At 49.4% G+C, this 18,496-nt stretch overlaps 1 protein-coding gene across 5 annotated transcripts in view; it reads right to left on the bottom strand.

The window, feature by feature from the left end:
• Nucleotides 1–177: 177 nt before the first annotated feature.
• COG2 (component of oligomeric golgi complex 2) overlaps nt 178–18,496 on the bottom strand; it is a 46,660-nt gene continuing 28,341 nt past the window's right edge. The window contains exons 9-18 of one of the 5 annotated variants that reach the window (XM_058696114.1): nt 18,290–18,416; nt 16,266–16,405; nt 11,465–11,526; nt 9,869–10,020; nt 7,050–7,247; nt 6,160–6,232; nt 5,723–5,862; nt 3,815–3,954; nt 2,353–2,533; nt 178–903 (exon numbers count right to left, since the gene is read on the bottom strand). In XM_058696114.1, the coding sequence (XP_058552097.1) occupies nt 802–903; nt 2,353–2,533; nt 3,815–3,954; nt 5,723–5,862; nt 6,160–6,232; nt 7,050–7,247; nt 9,869–10,020; nt 11,465–11,526; nt 16,266–16,405; nt 18,290–18,416 (1,315 nt within the window). In that variant the 3' untranslated portion in view covers nt 178–801. The other 4 variants (XM_058696113.1, XM_058696112.1, XM_058696109.1 and 1 more) reach the window with 4 other exon arrangements.

Below are 18,496 nucleotides of genomic sequence, written 5' to 3'. Positions count from 1 at the left end.
CCCGCGGCCTCTCCCTCCCGAGACGAGGGCCGCGGCCTTGTCGCCTCCCACACCTGCAGTAGGAGGACCCGCTGAGGAGAGCGAGAGGCAGGTGCCCTCGAGGAAACGTGCCCGACACGCCACCTCCCGGCCAGAGCACTCAACCCACACCGGATTCACAAACACGAGCCCACGTGCTTCTGGCAGACACTTCTTTTATTCAGGAAATGCATCTTCCTACAGGTTCCAGCTCCTGCCGGGACAGCGTGACCAGGAGCACTCTCGCTGAGCACCCAGGGGGAGAACGGAGGGGGCGCCCCTTGCCGCCTCTCTCAGGGCGTCACGAGGCGTCACCGCGTGCACCGGCTTTCCCGGCGGAGGAGGGGGAGCCATCCGACGCGGTCGCCCCCCGCCCCCCACCCCTGGCGGGTGGGCACTTCCGACAGCGGGGTCGGGGCCCGGGCCCGGGCCCAGCTTTCCAGAGTCCTGTGTATATATTCACTTTAGTCGTATTTTAGAAATCAGCTCTTCCGCGCTAAGATTTACAATAAAAATAAAATAATTTGCTCTGTAAACTAGAGTAGAAAGTTTCAAGTGTCTTAAAAACTATCTTCCATACAACGGAAAAAGGCTTCTGTGTTCTGTCCTGGGCGAAAGGAGACCCCAGTGTGCGGAGAGAAGCTGCCCTGGCGTGTTGCTCGAGACGCCGGGCGCCGTGGAAGCACTTCTTGGCCGCGGAGACTGGGCCCGAGGACAGAGCCACTTTCTTCCCCTCGGGCTCCACGTCCAGCTTTCCCCTCCCCGCGGGCTCTTCCAAGATGCTCACGGCTGCTCTGCCGTTGCCTGGTCCTTGGTGGCGGCAACCAGCTCGGCGAGGGCCGGGAAGCTCTTTATGTCCTTTGTCGCCAGGCCCATCTTTTGTATCTGCAAAGGCCACGAGAGCGGATAAAGGCACCGCGGTGTGAGCTGAGCGCGAACAAAAGAGCCTCATAAAGAACACACGGGATGTCACCCCGATCCTCTCTGGAATCTGAAAAGGGCGGCTCCCCAAAGGCTGGCAGAGCCTTCTCCCCTCACAGGAAGGATCTGCTTATTGCAGAGCTTCGCTTTTGGGGGTTAAACACTGCACCCTCAAAGACGCCAGTATGTTCATTTATCTCAGTCCATCAGATCAGGCTCTTGCCAGGGGAAGAGCCTCTTTTGTGGACTGCAAAGGAGGCGCACGAAAAGAAATCACCAAGCGAACTATTTTTTAAGTGGGGAGTTTTCACAAAGTGCCTGAGCACTTGATGTCTTCACGGGTCATCGACAGATTTTCTTAGAATCTGAGGGACTGTGGTTGCCGTGGCAGAGCAACTACCGTGGATTGCCGTGGTAACCGAGTCGTGACAAACTACGTGCCCGCTTTTGTTAACGGCAACACACACGCGCACACACGCACAGGAAAATCTGGAAAAACCCACAAGAAGCATTTAGCATCTGTCAGCGTGCTGCCGTTCATTCTGGGGGCTGGCGACCAAGGAGTGCCGTCTCTTTTCCTGCACCCCCACCCCCCCCCTTCTCTGGCTTCTTTGTTCCTCATATTTCTTTACCAGATTGTCTGGTTTGTAAAAGGACTGCAAGTTTCTCTTATGAGAGAGAGAAATAGGGCAACGGACTTCCGCCGGGATAGATCTCTAAATTCACATCAAAGCAGCAGAATTTAGATCTCCAGGGAGGACCCTGACGTGCAAGAGTCCTCAGTCAGCTAGAAAAGCAAGCACTTCCGGATGGAAATTCTCCTCCAGCTGCAAGATCTTCCTGGAGGGTGTGTGCTATACGGGGACCCTACACAGTTTAGAAAGCCAGCTTCTCAAGAACGAGAGAAGTTTCCTGATCCTTGAATGAGTCACCTGTGTGAAGAGAGGCCTGGCACGCAACCCACGTCTGCCTCCTAAGTGACACCACGTCCAGCAATGCTCCTGCGCCTGCTGGGACTCCAAAACCTGTGTTTTATGGGAACAGAGGAGACTCGGCCAGGGAAGCAAAGAGGTCAGGCTTAGACGACCTCTCAGGGGCCACACTGAGAGATCCACGGGCTAATGCTTCTCTACTTATTCTAACCGCCTGACTACGTGTCAGGCACTTCCCCGGCGGTGGACAGAAAAGACGCCGCCTCCGTCTGGGAGCTGCCCCTCCAGTGGGCTCCGTGAGCCAAGCGGATGCCAACTGCACCAAAGACCAGTTGGTCAATTTCCGGTATTCGTTACGCACATCCCTTCCCCTCAAGTATTCTGGGGCCCTGACCCCTCCCTCCAGCCCCGGGAGGACACGCTCGCCCTCGGCAGCACGTCCGGGCTCACATGAGGCACCTGACGACGGCTCGGCGGTTACCTGCTCTCCCAAGTACTCAACGTCCAAGGCCAGCTGCAGCCTGATTTTGTCGTCGTCACTCATGCCGCCACCGGGACCGATGGGGTTGGCGGGAGTGGTTTTCCTGGCTTGTTTCAGCCGCTTCAGGCTCTCCTCCATTTTCTTCACCGAGTTCAGAACGTCGGACACAGTTTCGTAGTACCTTGGGCACAAGACGCGCTTACTGGTGAGACCGAGGGGCTAGCGTGCATCCCCAGACCGACTGGCTTGGTGGGCCAACACAAGAGATTCGTAAGACCAACACTCATTTCCAATAAAAGAAATCGGCCATGGTGAACTGACCAATGTTTCTTAAGACTGAAAAAAAGGAGCCTTGACACCCTAGCATCACAATCCCTCAGAACTTATGAAATACATACGTGAACTCTGTTTACAATTTTCATCCCGGACACCAACAAGAGAACATCGAAGGCCAAATGATCTTTCCTACTCGAAGGGGGCAAGAGCTGGAGCTCATTCCCCAAGTGCAAGTAACAGATTCATTTACGGTCAGTTCTAGGAACAGTTCATCTTAAGAACGGAAAGCTTTCAAATTTTTAAATAACACTAATTACCTTCACAGTGCTCTCAATATAATTTGCAAATTATAAAGGAGTTGTATTTCAAAACTTTGTTTACAAGCTGGCTACTTGGTGCTTGGTATATATTTGCCCACAAAAACAAGACTCTAATTCACTGTTATGTTCTAAATTAACCCACAAATGTTCCTGAACTCAGAAGTAATTGAAATAAATCAAGTACCATGAGAAAATAATTAAACAAAATCCAATAGCAAAATTGAGTAAGATGCTTTTGACATAACTCAATGCCGGCATTTGGGGAAAAGTCTATTAAATGAGAAACGAAGAGACATTTGACCAAAGGGATCCCGAAGACCTCCTGAGATTTTCACGGGTTGCAGGGTTTTGGATACTGAACGTTTATCAGTTACAATCAGGCTTCAGAACGTGTGTTTTCTCTTCCTTGGCCGCAGTGGTCTCGCCAGACTGCGCTTTCGATTATCTGGCGCGAGCAGAGCCACTGTGGACACAGGAGAGAACGGATCTTACGGGAAAACGTGTGCCTGGCCTTGCAAAAAGAGGGCTGCGTGAAACACACCCTGCACACCAAAAGCTGGGCGTGCCGGGGGAGTGGGATGTGCCTGCGCCTCCATGAAGTCCTTGACCCAGGAGGTGCGGGGCCAGGGGAACCCTGGGCGGCTGGGGGGCAGGTGGCCCATCGCACTCCAGGTGCTGGGGGGGGGGGGGGGGGCCAGAGCAGCTCAGCCACCAACTCAGGTGTGAGCGCCTGCACCCGACCCGTCCAGCGACGTGGCCATCTGACGTCGTCAACAAGCCACGTGCCACCCTCCGATGGCCTCCGCAGTCTCTGACTTGGGGCTTCCCTAAGCAAGTTCGGGATGGCCTACTTCTAAGGTACTTACTTATGAGTGCTCTCAGAGAGGGCGCCTTCTAACCACTGTCGGATTACTGCCTGTCTCAGCTTATCCTTGTGCCCACTCTGAAGCTGGCGAAATGGCTTCAGGGCACTGTCCACGTAAGAGGAGGCTGTGGTTGGCACTTCCTGGAGTAATGATGGTAGGGGTTGAAAAAAATGTATAGAAAAAAAAAAAAAGAGTTATTCAAACTTCAGAAGGATGTTACTAATGTGCCAGTTTGGAGACATGAACGAACCCCATCCCTCCCCAGTAGTGACACTAAGGTTGTCTCCCGAAAGATATCTGAAAACAGGAGGGGTCAGGAAGAGTACAGCAAGGGAAAATAATGTTTAGAGCCAGAGAGAGAGAGGGAGAGAGAGAGAAAAGGACAGAGAGAACAAGTTCTGCAGTGCGTGGTTACGGGGGCCGGGAGAGCAGTGTTTGAGGCCGTGCATTTCTAATGGGCTCCCGCCAGGTCATGCTAATGCTGCTGGTCGACAGAGTGAGACGCAAGGATCTAGGGCGAGTAATTGGTTCTGTTTTAGCTTCTTCGTCTGCAAACATGGACACTGGTGCCTACTCTGGAGAAGAGCAAACGACAGCATCTGACCGCCAGCGCACCGGATCTGACCCGCAAGCACTTGGTCAATACCCCAGATGGGAAAGCTGGTAGCTTCCGCAAAGAAAATGAATGTATCTAGGAATACAGAGGAGGTCTCTCTCTCCCGCTCTGAAGTGGGAGCTTCAGGGCAGACCAGACAGGGAAAATCAGGTGGCAAAGTCCTCTTGCTGGAAGTGGTAATCCTACTGCACGCCCCAGATTTTGGGAAAAGGAAAAGAAGAGCCACAAGGGAGACTCTGTCCACCTCCGCTGAGCACTCACTGCCTCCAGAGCACTGAGTCACGCAGGCGGGGGGGGGGGGGGCAAGACGCCCGTGCTCGGCACACAGAGACCGCCCCAAACCAGGGACGCGTAGGAACTCCGGGGACGCTCCAAAACAACAGGTCCCGAAAATCACTTTGGTGCTAAACTGCCTGACACCCAATTCTACAACTGGAGAAAAAAGAAAATTCGATGGAAAATTAAGCGAGATGTGGCAAGAAGGAAAGGTGCGTATAATGCACAGAAAGAAGAGCTCAGGAACGGAAACGACAGCTCTGGTCGAAACGAATTCCCCAAGTCGCCTTTTTGCCAAATGAGACAACGGGGGATTTCGATTTTAAACCCCAGTGTGCCCGCACCCTTTTCATCTCAGAGATGTTTTTCATATTCCTGATACAGCTTTTCGAATCTTTTCGAGTTACAGAACAGCAAAGCAGGTACTTGCTAGAACGATATGAAGGGAGCAAGGTCGATTCATTTTTTTCCAGATACAAGAATCAAAGTATAGGAGTTAAAAATATTTTGTTAAGGGGTCCCTGGGTGGCTCAGTCGGCTGAGTGTCCGAGTTCGGCTCAGGTCACGATCTCTTGGTTTGTGAGTTCGAGCCCCGCGTCGGGCTCTGTGCTGACAGCTCGGAGCCTGGAGCCTGCTTCGGATTCTGTGTCTCCCTCTCTCTCTCTGCCCCTCCCCTGCTCACGCTCTCTCTCTCTCTCTCTCAGAAATAAATAAAAACCATTAAAAACATATATCTGTTAAAAAGCTTTCTTTTCAAATTACTACCATCTTTCCTTAAGGCCAAGGGAATCCGGGAAGAGGCCGTGCTGTGTGAGTCCAATTACCAAAGCAGCTGACCATCCACCTGCAGAGTCCCCTTTTCACAAATAAAGCTTCTCGGGAGGAGGCCGGGCAGGCCTGCCTTGGGCTACCCCTGTGCACTCATTTCTGGGTCTCACTCAACAACCCCCTGCCTCTGTGGCTTTCCTGTCATGTATTTCCCCACCTCAAAAGGCTTTCCAGGGAACAGTGCTGACCTTATTGGTTCTTCGGTAGAGCCTGGGGACCTCTAGGGCACTCTTCAGGTAGCCGAAGCAAGACTCACTTAAGTCTTGGATGATCCTGTCACTCAAGGCAGGAGCACAGGCGGACAGAGACGTCTGGGAGTCCTCCAGGGCTGCTGTCCAGACACAGAGACTGAGTTTAGCCACTTACTGAAGCCCGGGTGCGAATTTTATTTTAGACACTGTCACAGTATTTAGAGAGTGTACAACAATAAGCCGAATCAACTTATTAGAATTAAACAAAATATCTCATCTAGAGAAGTTATCATCACAGAACAGAATATAGAAACAACCAAGGATTGACAACTAGAAAAGAAAATGGTAGTTTAAATATATGCTACAGGCTCTAAAGTTTTATTTTAAATTATTTCTTATTCAGAGATGTGCTGAGTCTAAAGATTCATTTTTACCTGAGATAGAAGAAAAATTCTTAAAGCCAATCATTTCAAGTTTTGGCTTGATTGTTTCCAAGAGTTCTGGAAGCTGAAATAAATACATGCACTTTATATATTCGGTTACTTTTTTATAAATCAAAGGAAGAGGCAATTCAACTTGCACCTATAAACTCTAGCATACTATTAATGAAAAATGAAACTAAACTCAAGACTTCCTATAATTTTCATCAGAAGAAAGCAAAATTCTTAACGCTTTCACTAAAACAGAATCCAGCAACACGGGAAACAGCAGTCCCCGGCTATTAACAGGCCCAGGGAAGAAGCAAAACCATTTTCTATTCTGTGGCTTTCACCGATACCAAACAAAGACCAGCGGAAAACAGACTCACGTATCAGAGCAAACACAAATTTGGCCCACAAAGCCCTGTTAATGATAAAGGCCCCAAACGTGGACATCCCCAGAGAAAACAGGGGGAGAAGTTTTCACAGTTCACTTTCAAAGTACACGCGAAGGTTAACTGTTGCCAGGAAATACGTGGTCAAGTGGGGGTACAACCCGTTAAAATCCAACCCGCCAGCGATCATGCCAAAACGCGGAGCTAGTGAACGGTGGGGCATGGCTCACTCGTCACTTGTGACGGGAACACTGAAAAGGCAGCAGAGACCCCCCCACCCAGGTTCAAAAAATATGAGACTAGACTGACAAGCAAGGAGGCAGAGAGCCCCCCTGCGGGGGAAAGCTGGAGAGACCGCTCGGAGCGCGGGCGAACCTGTGCTCTCCGGGAGGCCCTGGGCCCCACGATTCCAAGCCCCATGAGGCCAGATGGGGTCAGACCCTTGCACATGTCACTTTGTACGAAAACACCGAACCGAGCCCCCGGACTTGTCCTGGGACACAGGCCTACCTGCTCCTGAAGCTTGTCCAGGTCGGCAACCACATACATAAGCTGCGTACTGGAAATGGAAGCCACGGGCCTTGTTTCCACGGGGCCACTTGCTTGGTCTTCACTGTTTCCCTGGGTAACCGAAGGGTCTTTGCCACCAGTCACCAAAGGCTTTTTAATATCCTTGGCACTTTCATTAGAGATGGGCCTGAGTAAAAGCTGAAAAACCGTTTCAACGATCAACTACTTTTCCACCTGCCACATACCTGAGCATTAAGTTTTGTGGCCCACCATCTGCAAAGTATTCAGTAAAAGTTTACCAACGAAAGAACAACAAGGAGAAACAAAGCCAAACTACAACCCCATGGACATTTGTCCTCCTTAAGCTCGCGTCTCCTTTCTGGTGATTAAAAGTAACAGGCAAAAACCAAAACAGGTCCCTGAACGAAACTAAAATTAATTTCTGGAATATCACAGTTAAAAAAAAATTCATTAGCTCAACTAGGTAAATCATTTACCAGGTTTGCTCGGTAAATTTACCTAATGTCAATTATAATTAATTAATAGGGATAAAAAAAGCACAATCCAAACCTCACCAGGTTTCAAATAGTATCAACAAAAGTGTTACTTGCACAATATGATTTGTTACAAGGGAAAAATCAAAGAGAAGTACCCCCGGCACAAGGAAAAAACGGAATAATGAACATGTGAGGCAAAATAATTTCTTGGAGACCTGAGAATTACTGGCTGGTAAGAATGCAGGACCCAGCCTACTCAGGCCTAACCGAAGAATCACATCAACCCCGCTGCCTCCCCGGAATCAACTGCACAGGGGTCTTCAGAAACCGCTTGGTGGACAGGGGGGTCTGTTAAGAACCCTTCTGCTCTCAAAGTAAATAAACTTAAAAAATTAAAAAAAAAAAAAGGGGGGGGGCGCCTGGGTGGCTCCGTCAGTTGAGCGTCCGACTCTCAGTTTCAGCTCAGGTCATGACCTCACATTTCGTTGAGTTTCAGACCCACATTGGGCTCTAAGCTGACACCACGGAGCCTGCTTGGGTTTCTCTCTCGCTCTCTCTCTGCCTCGCCTCCTCCCCCACTTGTGCTGTCTCTGTCTCTCTCAAAGTAAATAAACTTAAAAAAATTAAAAAAAAAAAAAAAAAAAAAAAAAAAGAACCCTTCTGAGCAGAGGAAGGCAGAAGGGAAAAAGAGAACTAGCTTCCACCGAGCTCCCAGAATCTGCCAGGCACTTCTGTCAACAATCTGCTGGTCAACAGATCCCTTTTTACTCCTCACGGATGGAAACCGTTTTGCCATTTCACAGGTAAAGAATCCGGGACCCCTAGAGCTAAGTCTCCCAAGGCCACAAAATTTCAAAGTGGCAGAACCTGGGGGCGCCTGGGTGGTTCAGTAGGTTAGGTGGCCACCTCTATTTCAGCTCAGGTCCTGATCTCAAGGTTCATGAGTTCGAGCCCCGTGTCGGTGCAGAGCCTGCTTGGGATTCTCTCTCTCTCTCTGCCCCTCCCCTACTTGTGTTCTTTCTCAGAATAAACTTAAAAAACAAAAAAAAAAGTGGCAGAACCTCAGTCTGTCTGCCGTGAAAGCCTGTGCTCCTTCCGTTAGAAGACCCTGCAAGACAAGCCGGGCTCTCCTCTCCAACTCAAGATTGCATTCCTTCTGATAGCTGAGGCTTTGTCACGCCGTCCTTCCTGACAACTTACGCACGCCTAGGCCCATTTTCATACTCATCACGCACAGTGAACAGGCTGCATGTCTGTCTGTCCCCTGCGACTGTCCAGGAGGGGCCAGGGCCTCTCTGAGCACGAGACGCTGGCTCGGGGACTGCCTGGGTGCTCAGGGCTGACCTGTACGATCACCGCTACAGCTGTGTGCACGACACCTAATCCATCTTCACAGGCATGCGGATACTTAAGAGAGTCAACTACTCGACAAGGAGAAAAGGAGGGTATTCTGAAATGAAGGGAAGGTTAATTAATTTTATTACCTTTTAGTCCAGATGATCATACGATTTTTTAAAACTTCCAAATATGATTAAAATGTGTATGTTTTTATTTCTACTCATTTTCATTAAAATGAGCATCTCTGTCTTAATTTCGAGGCATCTCGGAGATTCTGGCTTTGAGATGGGAAAATGAGCTTGTCGGGACAGTGCTTTTCCACAAGAGGAAGCACGGACAATGGGATAACAGACACCCATACAGGCAACGGTGGCAAGAAAAAGGAAACAAATACTGGATACAGACTTGAGAAATGAGTCGATTTTTGTCCTCCAGATGACCTCTCATGACAGCCTGGCCTTTAAGAGTCTTAGCGTATTTAGCTTAAGGTATCTTTAATTTTTTTTTTTTTTAATATTTATTTTTGAGAGAAAGTGTGCACATGAGCGAGGGCAGGCAGAGAGAGAGAGAGGGAGAGAGAATCTCAAGCAGGCTCTGTGCCATCAGAGCAGAGCTTGACTGACGGGGCTTGAACCCACCAACTGTGAGATCATGACCTGAGCCGAAATCAAGGGTCAGATGCTTACCTAACTGAGCCACCCATGTGTCCCTCTTTAATTCTTTTTTAATATTTTTTAACAATGTTTACTTATTTTTAAAAGGGAGACAGAGTGCAAGGGGGGGAGGGGCAGAGAGAGAGAGACTCCGGAGCAGGTTTCAGGCTCCGAGCTGTCAGCACGGAGCCCGACGCGGGGCTCGGACCCACAAACCGCGAGATCGTGACCTGAGCCAGAGTCGGACGCTCCACTGAATGAGCCACCGAGATGCCCCCCCCTTAATTCCCAACGGTCGTGATTCTGGACGAGCTACGCGGCCAGCCCTCACCTCGCTGACAAACACAGAGTACCGAGCCAAAATCTGCAGTGTGAGCCTCCACAGACGATGCGCCAGCACCGGCAAGAACATCTCGTCCGACCAGCACCTCTGAAGGCTGCTCCATGTTCTGTGAGAAGCCAAAAGGCAAAACGAACTGCCAGCTAGAGAAACAGACAGACACGTAAAGAATCTCAGGCAATTCCCAGCTAAATTCTAATAGTTCTGATGCATAATTCAAGAGTGAAGAACGCGGCCATAATCCATGCTGTGTCATCTTTTGAGGCAGTGCGTTTTTCTAATTTTACACAATTCCCCCTCCCGGATGTTTGAGACTGAACATCTATGGCATTCGGCAATCACTTGTCAACAGGTATTTTGTACCAAGTCCACAAACCCAAGCTGGAGTGGTCCCCTGCAGGCGTCTCAACTACAATTCTGAGTTTGTCCAGTTTCGTTTGTCTGCTCTTCCGTTCCTCTACCGGAACTCGCTACATACAGGAAGTCGATCACATAGGACCATGTTTTGCAAAGACAGACGAAAAACCACCTCGGAGCCTAAAATGGTGCAGTCAGCCTGACTTAGCTACACAGAAGGGAGCAGAAACTTAAGTGGGAGTGGCCTAGAGACCCGTGTGGCTATCGAAACAGCCGTGCGTTACGCGAGCGGCCACTGGGAGTGACTACAAGACACAAGATCAATGAGGCTGTTAAGGAAACCAAACCTGTCTGCAACCCACCACCCACTGTCACCTCCCCAGTGTCCCAGGACTGGGGCTGAGGGCTCAGGAGGCCTGAGGCAGGAGCCCCAGTTGTAAATCATCCCCCAGGAGGGAAGGGCCATCCTGACGCTTTACCTTAGCCTGGGAGGAAAACGGATGGAATCCAGTTTTCTATAAAAAGCGCTGATCACCAGGGGCTAATCCCCCGTGACAGGTTATATTCAGAGACAAAACTGAGGTCTGCTTCTTACGTTCTTAAAGCATTTATTTTCAATCTTATTTTAATTCCAGTGGAGTCAACATACAGTGTTGTCCTAGTCTCAGGTGTACAACATAGTGATTCAACGCTTCCATACATTGCTCGGTGCTCGAGATACGTGTGCTCTTTGTCTCCATCCCCTACTTCACCCCTGCTCCGCCCCACCCCCCTCCCCTCCGGTGACCACCAGTTTGTTCTATCTGAGAGTCTGTGTTTTTTGGTTTGTTTCGTTTTTTTCTTTGTCCATTTGTCTCGTTTCTAAAATTCCACCCTATGAGTGAAATTACATTGTATTTCTCTTTGTCCAAGTGCCTTATTTCACTTAGGATTACGCTCTCTAGCTCCCTCCGTGTCGTTGCAAACGGCAAGATTTTGTTCTTTTTTTTTTATGGCTGCATAATAGTCCGTTCTTTTGATCCTCTAAGGAAAGAAGCTCTATGGACCAAAAAATATACTTTTAGCCTTTTAGAAAAAAAAAAAAAAAAGAGGTTGAGCCGTGTTTTTAAGCTACGTTTTCACCTGCGCGACAAAAGAAGGTGAAAGTACCCTCAGAAAACGAAGGCTTAGGTAAGCGCTGAGCTTAACCCCTTGCGTGACATCCGCCATTGATCGCTTTACGGAAATTACCTGGAGCGTCCTCCAACCCAGCTGTAAGTGCTGCTTCTAAGGATCCCGCGATCTCTCTAAATCTGAGAGAAAAACAAGAGCACAGGTTAGGGTTTATGCTGCTGCTGCATGCCTTTACCTACCCGTTCTCCCTTCCTCCTGAGCCACAGGAACTTCCTCCGCTGGCTTGTCTCGAAGAGCGTCCCAAAGACACCCTTACAGATGCCCGGCCGGCCCCAGGAGGCCCATTCTCCCACTGTTTTCCACCGAGCAAGGAATAAATTTCTCCCGATTAAGCCACCGTCAGGCAGGGCTTCTCTGTTATCTGCGGCTGATTGGAATCACAACCAACCCCGTGTTTTTTGAACTAAACAAACCACCCGGTTAGACCGCCATCAAGCAGCCCGTGTCAGGCCAGGCCCACGTGGCTGTACTCGGTGTCATCGCCTCGCGGCCACAAGACAGCGGGATCTCCGATCCACCTCGACTCACGCTGCCGTAGGGAAAAAAGGAAACGTCTCTAAAGTAAGGAATGGGAAGGCTGGACTCCGGATCTGTTTGCAGTTTGAGAAAAGTCACCGCGAGCAGTCGGTGAACACTACAACAGCCCGCTGCGTGTGCTGTTCACACTGCTGCCCAGCCTCCCGTGCTGTCCGGCCCCTGCCTCCCGGGTCAGTCCTCCTGGGTGGTCAGCTGGCACACCAGGCAGCGCCTTCTCCCGTCACAGAATTCCGTTTTAGTAACTGCGTGGGCACGTTTTCAGGGCTGTGTGACATGAAAACGCTGTGTTTTGGAAACAAGCTGTGCACGTGGCATCGGGTCCCAACTACGGAACCTCCGCCGTCGGACCTTCCCCAGCACACCCGTCACCTGCTAGTTCCCTTGCTGGCAACACATGCTGACACCCGCTCAAGATTAATTTCCCTGAGCCTTTTGGGTTTTTTATAGTACACATTTTTTTCAAAGCAGTTCAGAGCCTGAGCTTAAGGAACCTGTCTGGAGGGTGAAAGGAACAGCACGTCAGACCAAGAGCAGCGGCCGTGCCCTCCATGAACGTGCAACACGGCCCAGAGCCCCAGGCCCCCGGCTGCCCCGAACCGCAAGAGTTGGCTGCTTTCCCGTGGGAAAGGAAGCCCCCTCCTACTGCCCAGGGGAACCTGCAAGTGAGAGGCACGGGTGCTATGTCGCGGCCTCGACACAGCCATCTGACCGTGCAACCACGCTGAAAGACCCATGGAAGTAAAACTACCCAGGTCACTTGGCAGAGCTGTGCCTCCCCAGCCGGGAGCCCAGCGGCAGCCCCTCGCGCAGCTCTGCTGGGCAGTTAACTTCCAGGACTGAGGTGAGGTGCTGTCGTTCTTGGAAAACGGCAAAAAGGGAGAGGCCACCTTGGGGACCCTTGAGAAGCCGTGCTGGAGTTGGTCCACGCGCGTGTGATGCCCACGGCGCTTGCTAGGGTATCTGTAACAGAGGTGACCCCAGACAGGATGTTTCTACATTCTGAAATCTGGGTTTGGGAGAGGCCTCTAGACCTATCCCTCCACGCATGCCACAGGTATGCAATCATCGCAAAGCGCTTCCGTAAAAATAAAAGCGGCGAGGGGCGCCTGGGTGGCTCAGTCGGTTAAGCGTCCGACTTCGGCTCAGGTCACGATCTCGCGGTATGTGAGTTCGAGCCCCGCATCGGGCTCTGTGCTGACTGCTCAGAGCCTGGAGCCCGTTTCAGATTCTGTGTCTCCCTCTCTCTCTGACCCTCCCCCGTTCATGCTCTGTCTCTCTCTGTCTCAAAAATAAATAAATGTTAAAAAAAAAAATTAAAAAAAATAAAAATAAAAAAAATAAAAGCAGCGAAGGTAACACTGCCGGGCGTTGCAATCTCTGCCCCGTAGTATCCAAAGCGTCGCGGGGCACATGTCTACTCCACACACACGCGTACTCGGGGCAAAGGGAAAGCACGTCGATGCTGCAGAAAGCCCACGTTGCTAGGAGGAGATATATTATGTTCAGCATGTACTGAATGCAATACATCTACAGTGAATGTTCCGGGAGTATACAATGTTCTAGAAAGACTTCAATTAAAGATGGCGGAGAACTTAGCCTACGGCAGTTCAGGGACTGAGCCTAGTCTCTGCGGAGCCACCGGCTCACTGCACTGGAGACCACTGGGTCATATTTGCATTTACTTTCTTCCTGTGAGAAACTGAATCGTAAACCTTTTTCTTGTTTTTGGAGTTTGTTCATTCATTCTGAGAGCGAGCGTGAGCAGAGGAGGGGCAGAGAGAGAGGAAGAGAGAGAATCCCAAGCAGGCTCCGTGCTGTCATCTCATGAACGGCGAGATCATGACCTGAGCTTAAATCAATAGTGGGACGCTTAACCGACTGAGCACCCCCCCCCCCCAGGCGCCCCTAAACCTGCTTTCTACTACACCTACGGGAACAAGTGACATGAAGGCCAGGCAGGGCATCGGGAACAGTGAGGGGTTCAAGTGCACCCCCGGATGGTGCTGGCTGGAAGGGCCACCTCGGTTCCTAGGATGACAGGATACAGGTTTACCGTCAGACCAGTGGCGTAAGCCTGTTCCCAAGAGAGCAATGTTCACGTTCCTCCCTATGAACATGTCAAAGTATACCACCCCATGGGTTTTGGGCCTCCTTTAAATGGCCCTGAAGTGAATCCCCTCACAATGTAACTCTGACCCTAGTCATGTTTGTGAAACTTCTGGTCATCACTCAGAGTAAACAATGTGACGCCTGGTAAAAATCAATAGGGCAGTCCTACAAAGTATTATTTGAACTTATTTTTTTTTTAATGGAAAAACAAACATAAGTGAATACAAGTTCCACACTTCGCAACTCAGATGTGATGTTTTACAAATTTCACAAATTTTAAGTAAAATGGTTTACAGAGAAAGGCTCACCGATCCTTTTGATTGCTTACTGTTAAAATCTGGTAACGTACAAAATCATTCAGGGAAGTGGCTGACTTTAAACCCACCTCGGCTGCCGGCCCCGTGAGAGGCGGCTGAGGGGAGGCTGTGCTGTCGCTGTGGCGTCCGGCCTGGCGAGCCCAGAGCACACCCCGAAACAGCCACCAGAGCTCCAGGGGGGGCAAGTCCGGGGGGGGGAGGGGCGGGGAGGGGGACGACAGTGCAGGATCTCCAAGGGTGGGGTCACGGGATCTGGGGAAATGACTAGGAAGAGGAGTTTGGAGGCAGCAGGCAGGACTATGTGATGTCACAGTACTGGACGTCTAAAGCAATCTAACTTCAAACCCGGACCACAGAAGAAATGCTAGACATTTCTTCTCCACTGCGGTCATATATATACACACACGTACATACATACATATATACATACGTGTTAGTCCCCAATTTTATTTTTTTTATTTTTATTTTTAGAGAGAAAGGGCACAAGCAGGGGAGAAGGGCAGAGAGGCAGAGAGAGTGAGAGTGAGAGTGAGTCAGAGAGAGTGAGAGAGAGTGAGAGACAGTGAGAGAGAGTGAGAGTGAGAGAGAGAGAGAGAGAGAGAATCTTAAGCCAGCTCCATGCTCACCACTGAGCCTGATGAGGGGCTCGATCCCATGACCCTGGAATCATGACCTAAGCTGGTATTAAGAGTTGGGCCTGAACCGACTGAGCCACGCAGGCGCCCCTCTATTGCAGTCTTATACTGTGAAAGAATACTTCACTGTTTTAAATTCCACTCCTGCATCAAAAGGGCTTCCTGCCCTGGGCTGATCTTCATTACCCTGCAAAAACCACTCCCAGTGCAGTCCATGAATACCTTAGAAGAACAAATCCTTCATATCCTACTGAGAGACAAGCTACGTGGTGATGTCACGCTGGCAAAATTAAGCATAAAATACAGTGTGGTACGAGCAAGGGCGCCTCACTAACATTCTGGTAGCTGTGATTTCATTATCAGAAGATGATTACATACATTCTCAATCATGGCAAGCAATTACAATCAAGGGACCTAATCCTTAACGTATTTCCCCCTCTGTAATTTCCCCCCAGAACTCTAGGGAAAAGGACTGCATCCTAATGAATGAAAGCACTCAGCGATTTCAACAAAAAGCCTGCAACTCTTTCCAGACCTTCCTAACTAAAACGCTCCAGTTAATGTCATTCGATGAAGGAACTTACCATGACCTCGTTCAAGACACTCTGCAAAAATGGCTGTTTTCGTCTGTTTTTCTAACAGAACATATGTTGCTAAGAGTTTATCCTAAATGTCCCCAGTTTATGAAAGCACTTATTTACGTACGTGGTATCGTCACGACATCTGTTAGAAGTGTCACCATTTTCCAGAACAGAGAGAACAAATGTCACAGATGTCAAAGACATCCAAAAGATGTCAGAGACGGCCAAAATAATAACTAGGATTCTCATAAACCGACTGACGGAACCAGCTGCGAAGAATACGCTTCTCCCCACTCTCAGGGAAAAACCAGCACAGAAAAGCCAACAACAGACCCACGTGGGCCGGGCCTGCTGCCTGACGAAGGCGGGTGGGGAGAAGGACAAAACGGACAGGCTGCCGCGGACGGAGCGCAGGAGGACGGAGCTGGGCGCGGGGCCCACCTCGGTCCGAGGCCGGGGTCCTCAGCCCTTTAATTACCAAATGGTTTTTCTGTCATGCCAACCGGAACGCCAGCAATGACGACACTTCTTGCACGTTCCCACTTTCGATCTTGTTTCCCAAGGAACGGCACGATCATCTCCGAGGACTGTTTCCTGGAGGCAACACCCTGACCTGGTATTCTAGTCCCATTTCAGAAGGCTGGGGGGGGGGGGGGGGGGGAAGGAATAAATCACTGACCTTATTTGAAAATAAACAGGCAAGTTCCACTTATTACTGAAGCTGTGATAGGCGGGATGTGCTCTTAATCTCCTCACGCTGGCCTGTGTTCCACACTGCTGTTCAAATGCTCTTACAAAATCCATGCTTACGGTGTATTTCTAAAATAAGAACAGGCGGAATTTTCACTGTGAGCAAACTAACCAGGAACGAGCACATACAGGGAAAACTGTAATCAAGATAAAGAAGAACACTCTGACTCGTAGCTTCCAGAACTGACAGAGACCTGAAAGGGGTCGCCCGTCCGAGGTCCTGACTTGAAAATTCGGTACTGCCCAAAGCGGGTCGGTGACACGCTTGAGGTTTTACGCGGCAAGCCTCCCTGGAAACCCAGTGCTCTGCAAACGACAGCTCTCGTATTCTCGGCACCCCTAACCTCGTCCACTGGAACTGGCAGAGCCAGTAAATTAAGTGGTATAATTGTCACTGCCACTCCAGAGGAAGGAGTAGAACATTTTTAAAAGGAAAGAACCAAAGCAGGTGAGCCATCACATGATCTCCATAGACCAGACAGCACAAAAACGGACGGGGAGCTACCAACACCATGAAGAGCCGTGGCTGAAACTTACTTAACGTTCATCACCCGCGCGCTGTGCCTAAAACTGTATTCTTTAACGTGACCCACAAAAGTACCCTCCCAGGTTAACTACTGTTATTATCATTTGAAGGATGACGCTTCCTCTTCTATTCAGGCTCACAGAGAATTTACCCAAAGACAAAGCTGAGAAATAGAGCAAACAGCACCCTGGTTGGTCAGCAGAGCAGAACCGCAGCTGTTGGAAATGCGCATTCCTCTGTGGGTCCTCTGGTTCCCCCCCCCGCCAGGGCCCAGGCTCTACGGGGAACATGTGTGGACACTCCATATCCTTCTGGGTCACCCAACCATTCACCGAAACTTCCTCACATCTGCGCTTGGGCAGGAATTTTAGTTCACTCAACACTACAGGCTTTTCATTTCTTTCAACTGGTTGGGCGAGGTATTGAGGAGTTGAGACCAAGGTATTATTCATCCTTTGGGGATAAAAGTAGACAGACCTCTGCACACGACGAGATGCTAAAGGAACACGAGATATTTCTCTCCTCACGAGAAGCACGTCACAGCCAGACTGAAAGCTGAAAGCATTTTGTGAAAGGAACTGACCGACGCTGTGCTCACTGGAAACAGACCCAGCCACGTTAAGGACTGGCTTAGAATTCCAAAGTCAAAGTTCTGTGAGAAAGTTTCCTTTCTGAGCTGAAACATCTCTTGAGCATAAACGTGATCAGCACAACTCCAGAGGACAGCAAAACGTAAAGGGTCTTAAATGGTGAATGTTTAAGACCGCTGTATCATTCTGCTTCTGGGGTCTATTTTTAAAAGCCCTACTGTTTTCAAATAATAAAAATCACTGTCACACGATTCACTGAAAACGATACCACGTGATCACATGATTAAGCATACTGTCATGTCGCACAATTAGTCGGAACAGGGAAGTGGTATTTCTGTGACACTATGGCTCCAAATGTGTCTTCTCGTCTGTTTTGAAGGCCAGCAGGCCCCAGGCTCAGCACACCTTACCGTCTGCCACTATACACGACAAATTAATGAGGATTTTAAAATCCAATCGAGACCTTGTTTTCCTTTAAAATTATACCGTACACATTTGCAAACCTAATTTTCCATAGAAAACCACTGCAAAGGGACTGGCTTTTAATGGTCTCGAGGATCTTTTTGAAAAACTGAGAAAATGATGTGCATACATATCTTGTCACATTGGTACCTAGGCTGAACCTTACTCTGCATTTTAAAATTATAGTATATAGTCCCAACAGTATCAGAGACTACTACTTGGATGAAACATTTTGTGTATTTTAAGGAAATGCTCACTCACAAACTCAGATTTTTATTTTTAACAAAGCACAGAACGAAGTCTGTGCAGAAAGCATGATTTTTCTCAAGCCTCTGATTAATATCTTCGAGAATCAGGATGATGGAGGAAAAGTACCTCGTGAAATGCATCAGGATTTCCAGGATTAAAAAGCGAAGGCAGTTTTTCTTCTAATCCTCGTACAATTTCTGGCCAGACAGAATTCACCAAAAAATCATATCCAGGAACACTGTTGCCTTTTTCACTGTAAGAAACAGCAACACTTCAGTCAGATACACTGCACCCTATTTACAAAGGGCAAAATTCTACAGTGGTATTTTAACT

Source organism: Neofelis nebulosa, chromosome 13 (genome assembly GCF_028018385.1).
Source record: "Neofelis nebulosa isolate mNeoNeb1 chromosome 13, mNeoNeb1.pri, whole genome shotgun sequence".
Classification (NCBI taxonomy): domain Eukaryota; kingdom Metazoa; phylum Chordata; class Mammalia; order Carnivora; family Felidae; genus Neofelis; species Neofelis nebulosa.
The sequence above is the reverse complement of the archived record's forward strand: the minus strand, read 5'-3'. Positions and strand labels throughout refer to the sequence as shown.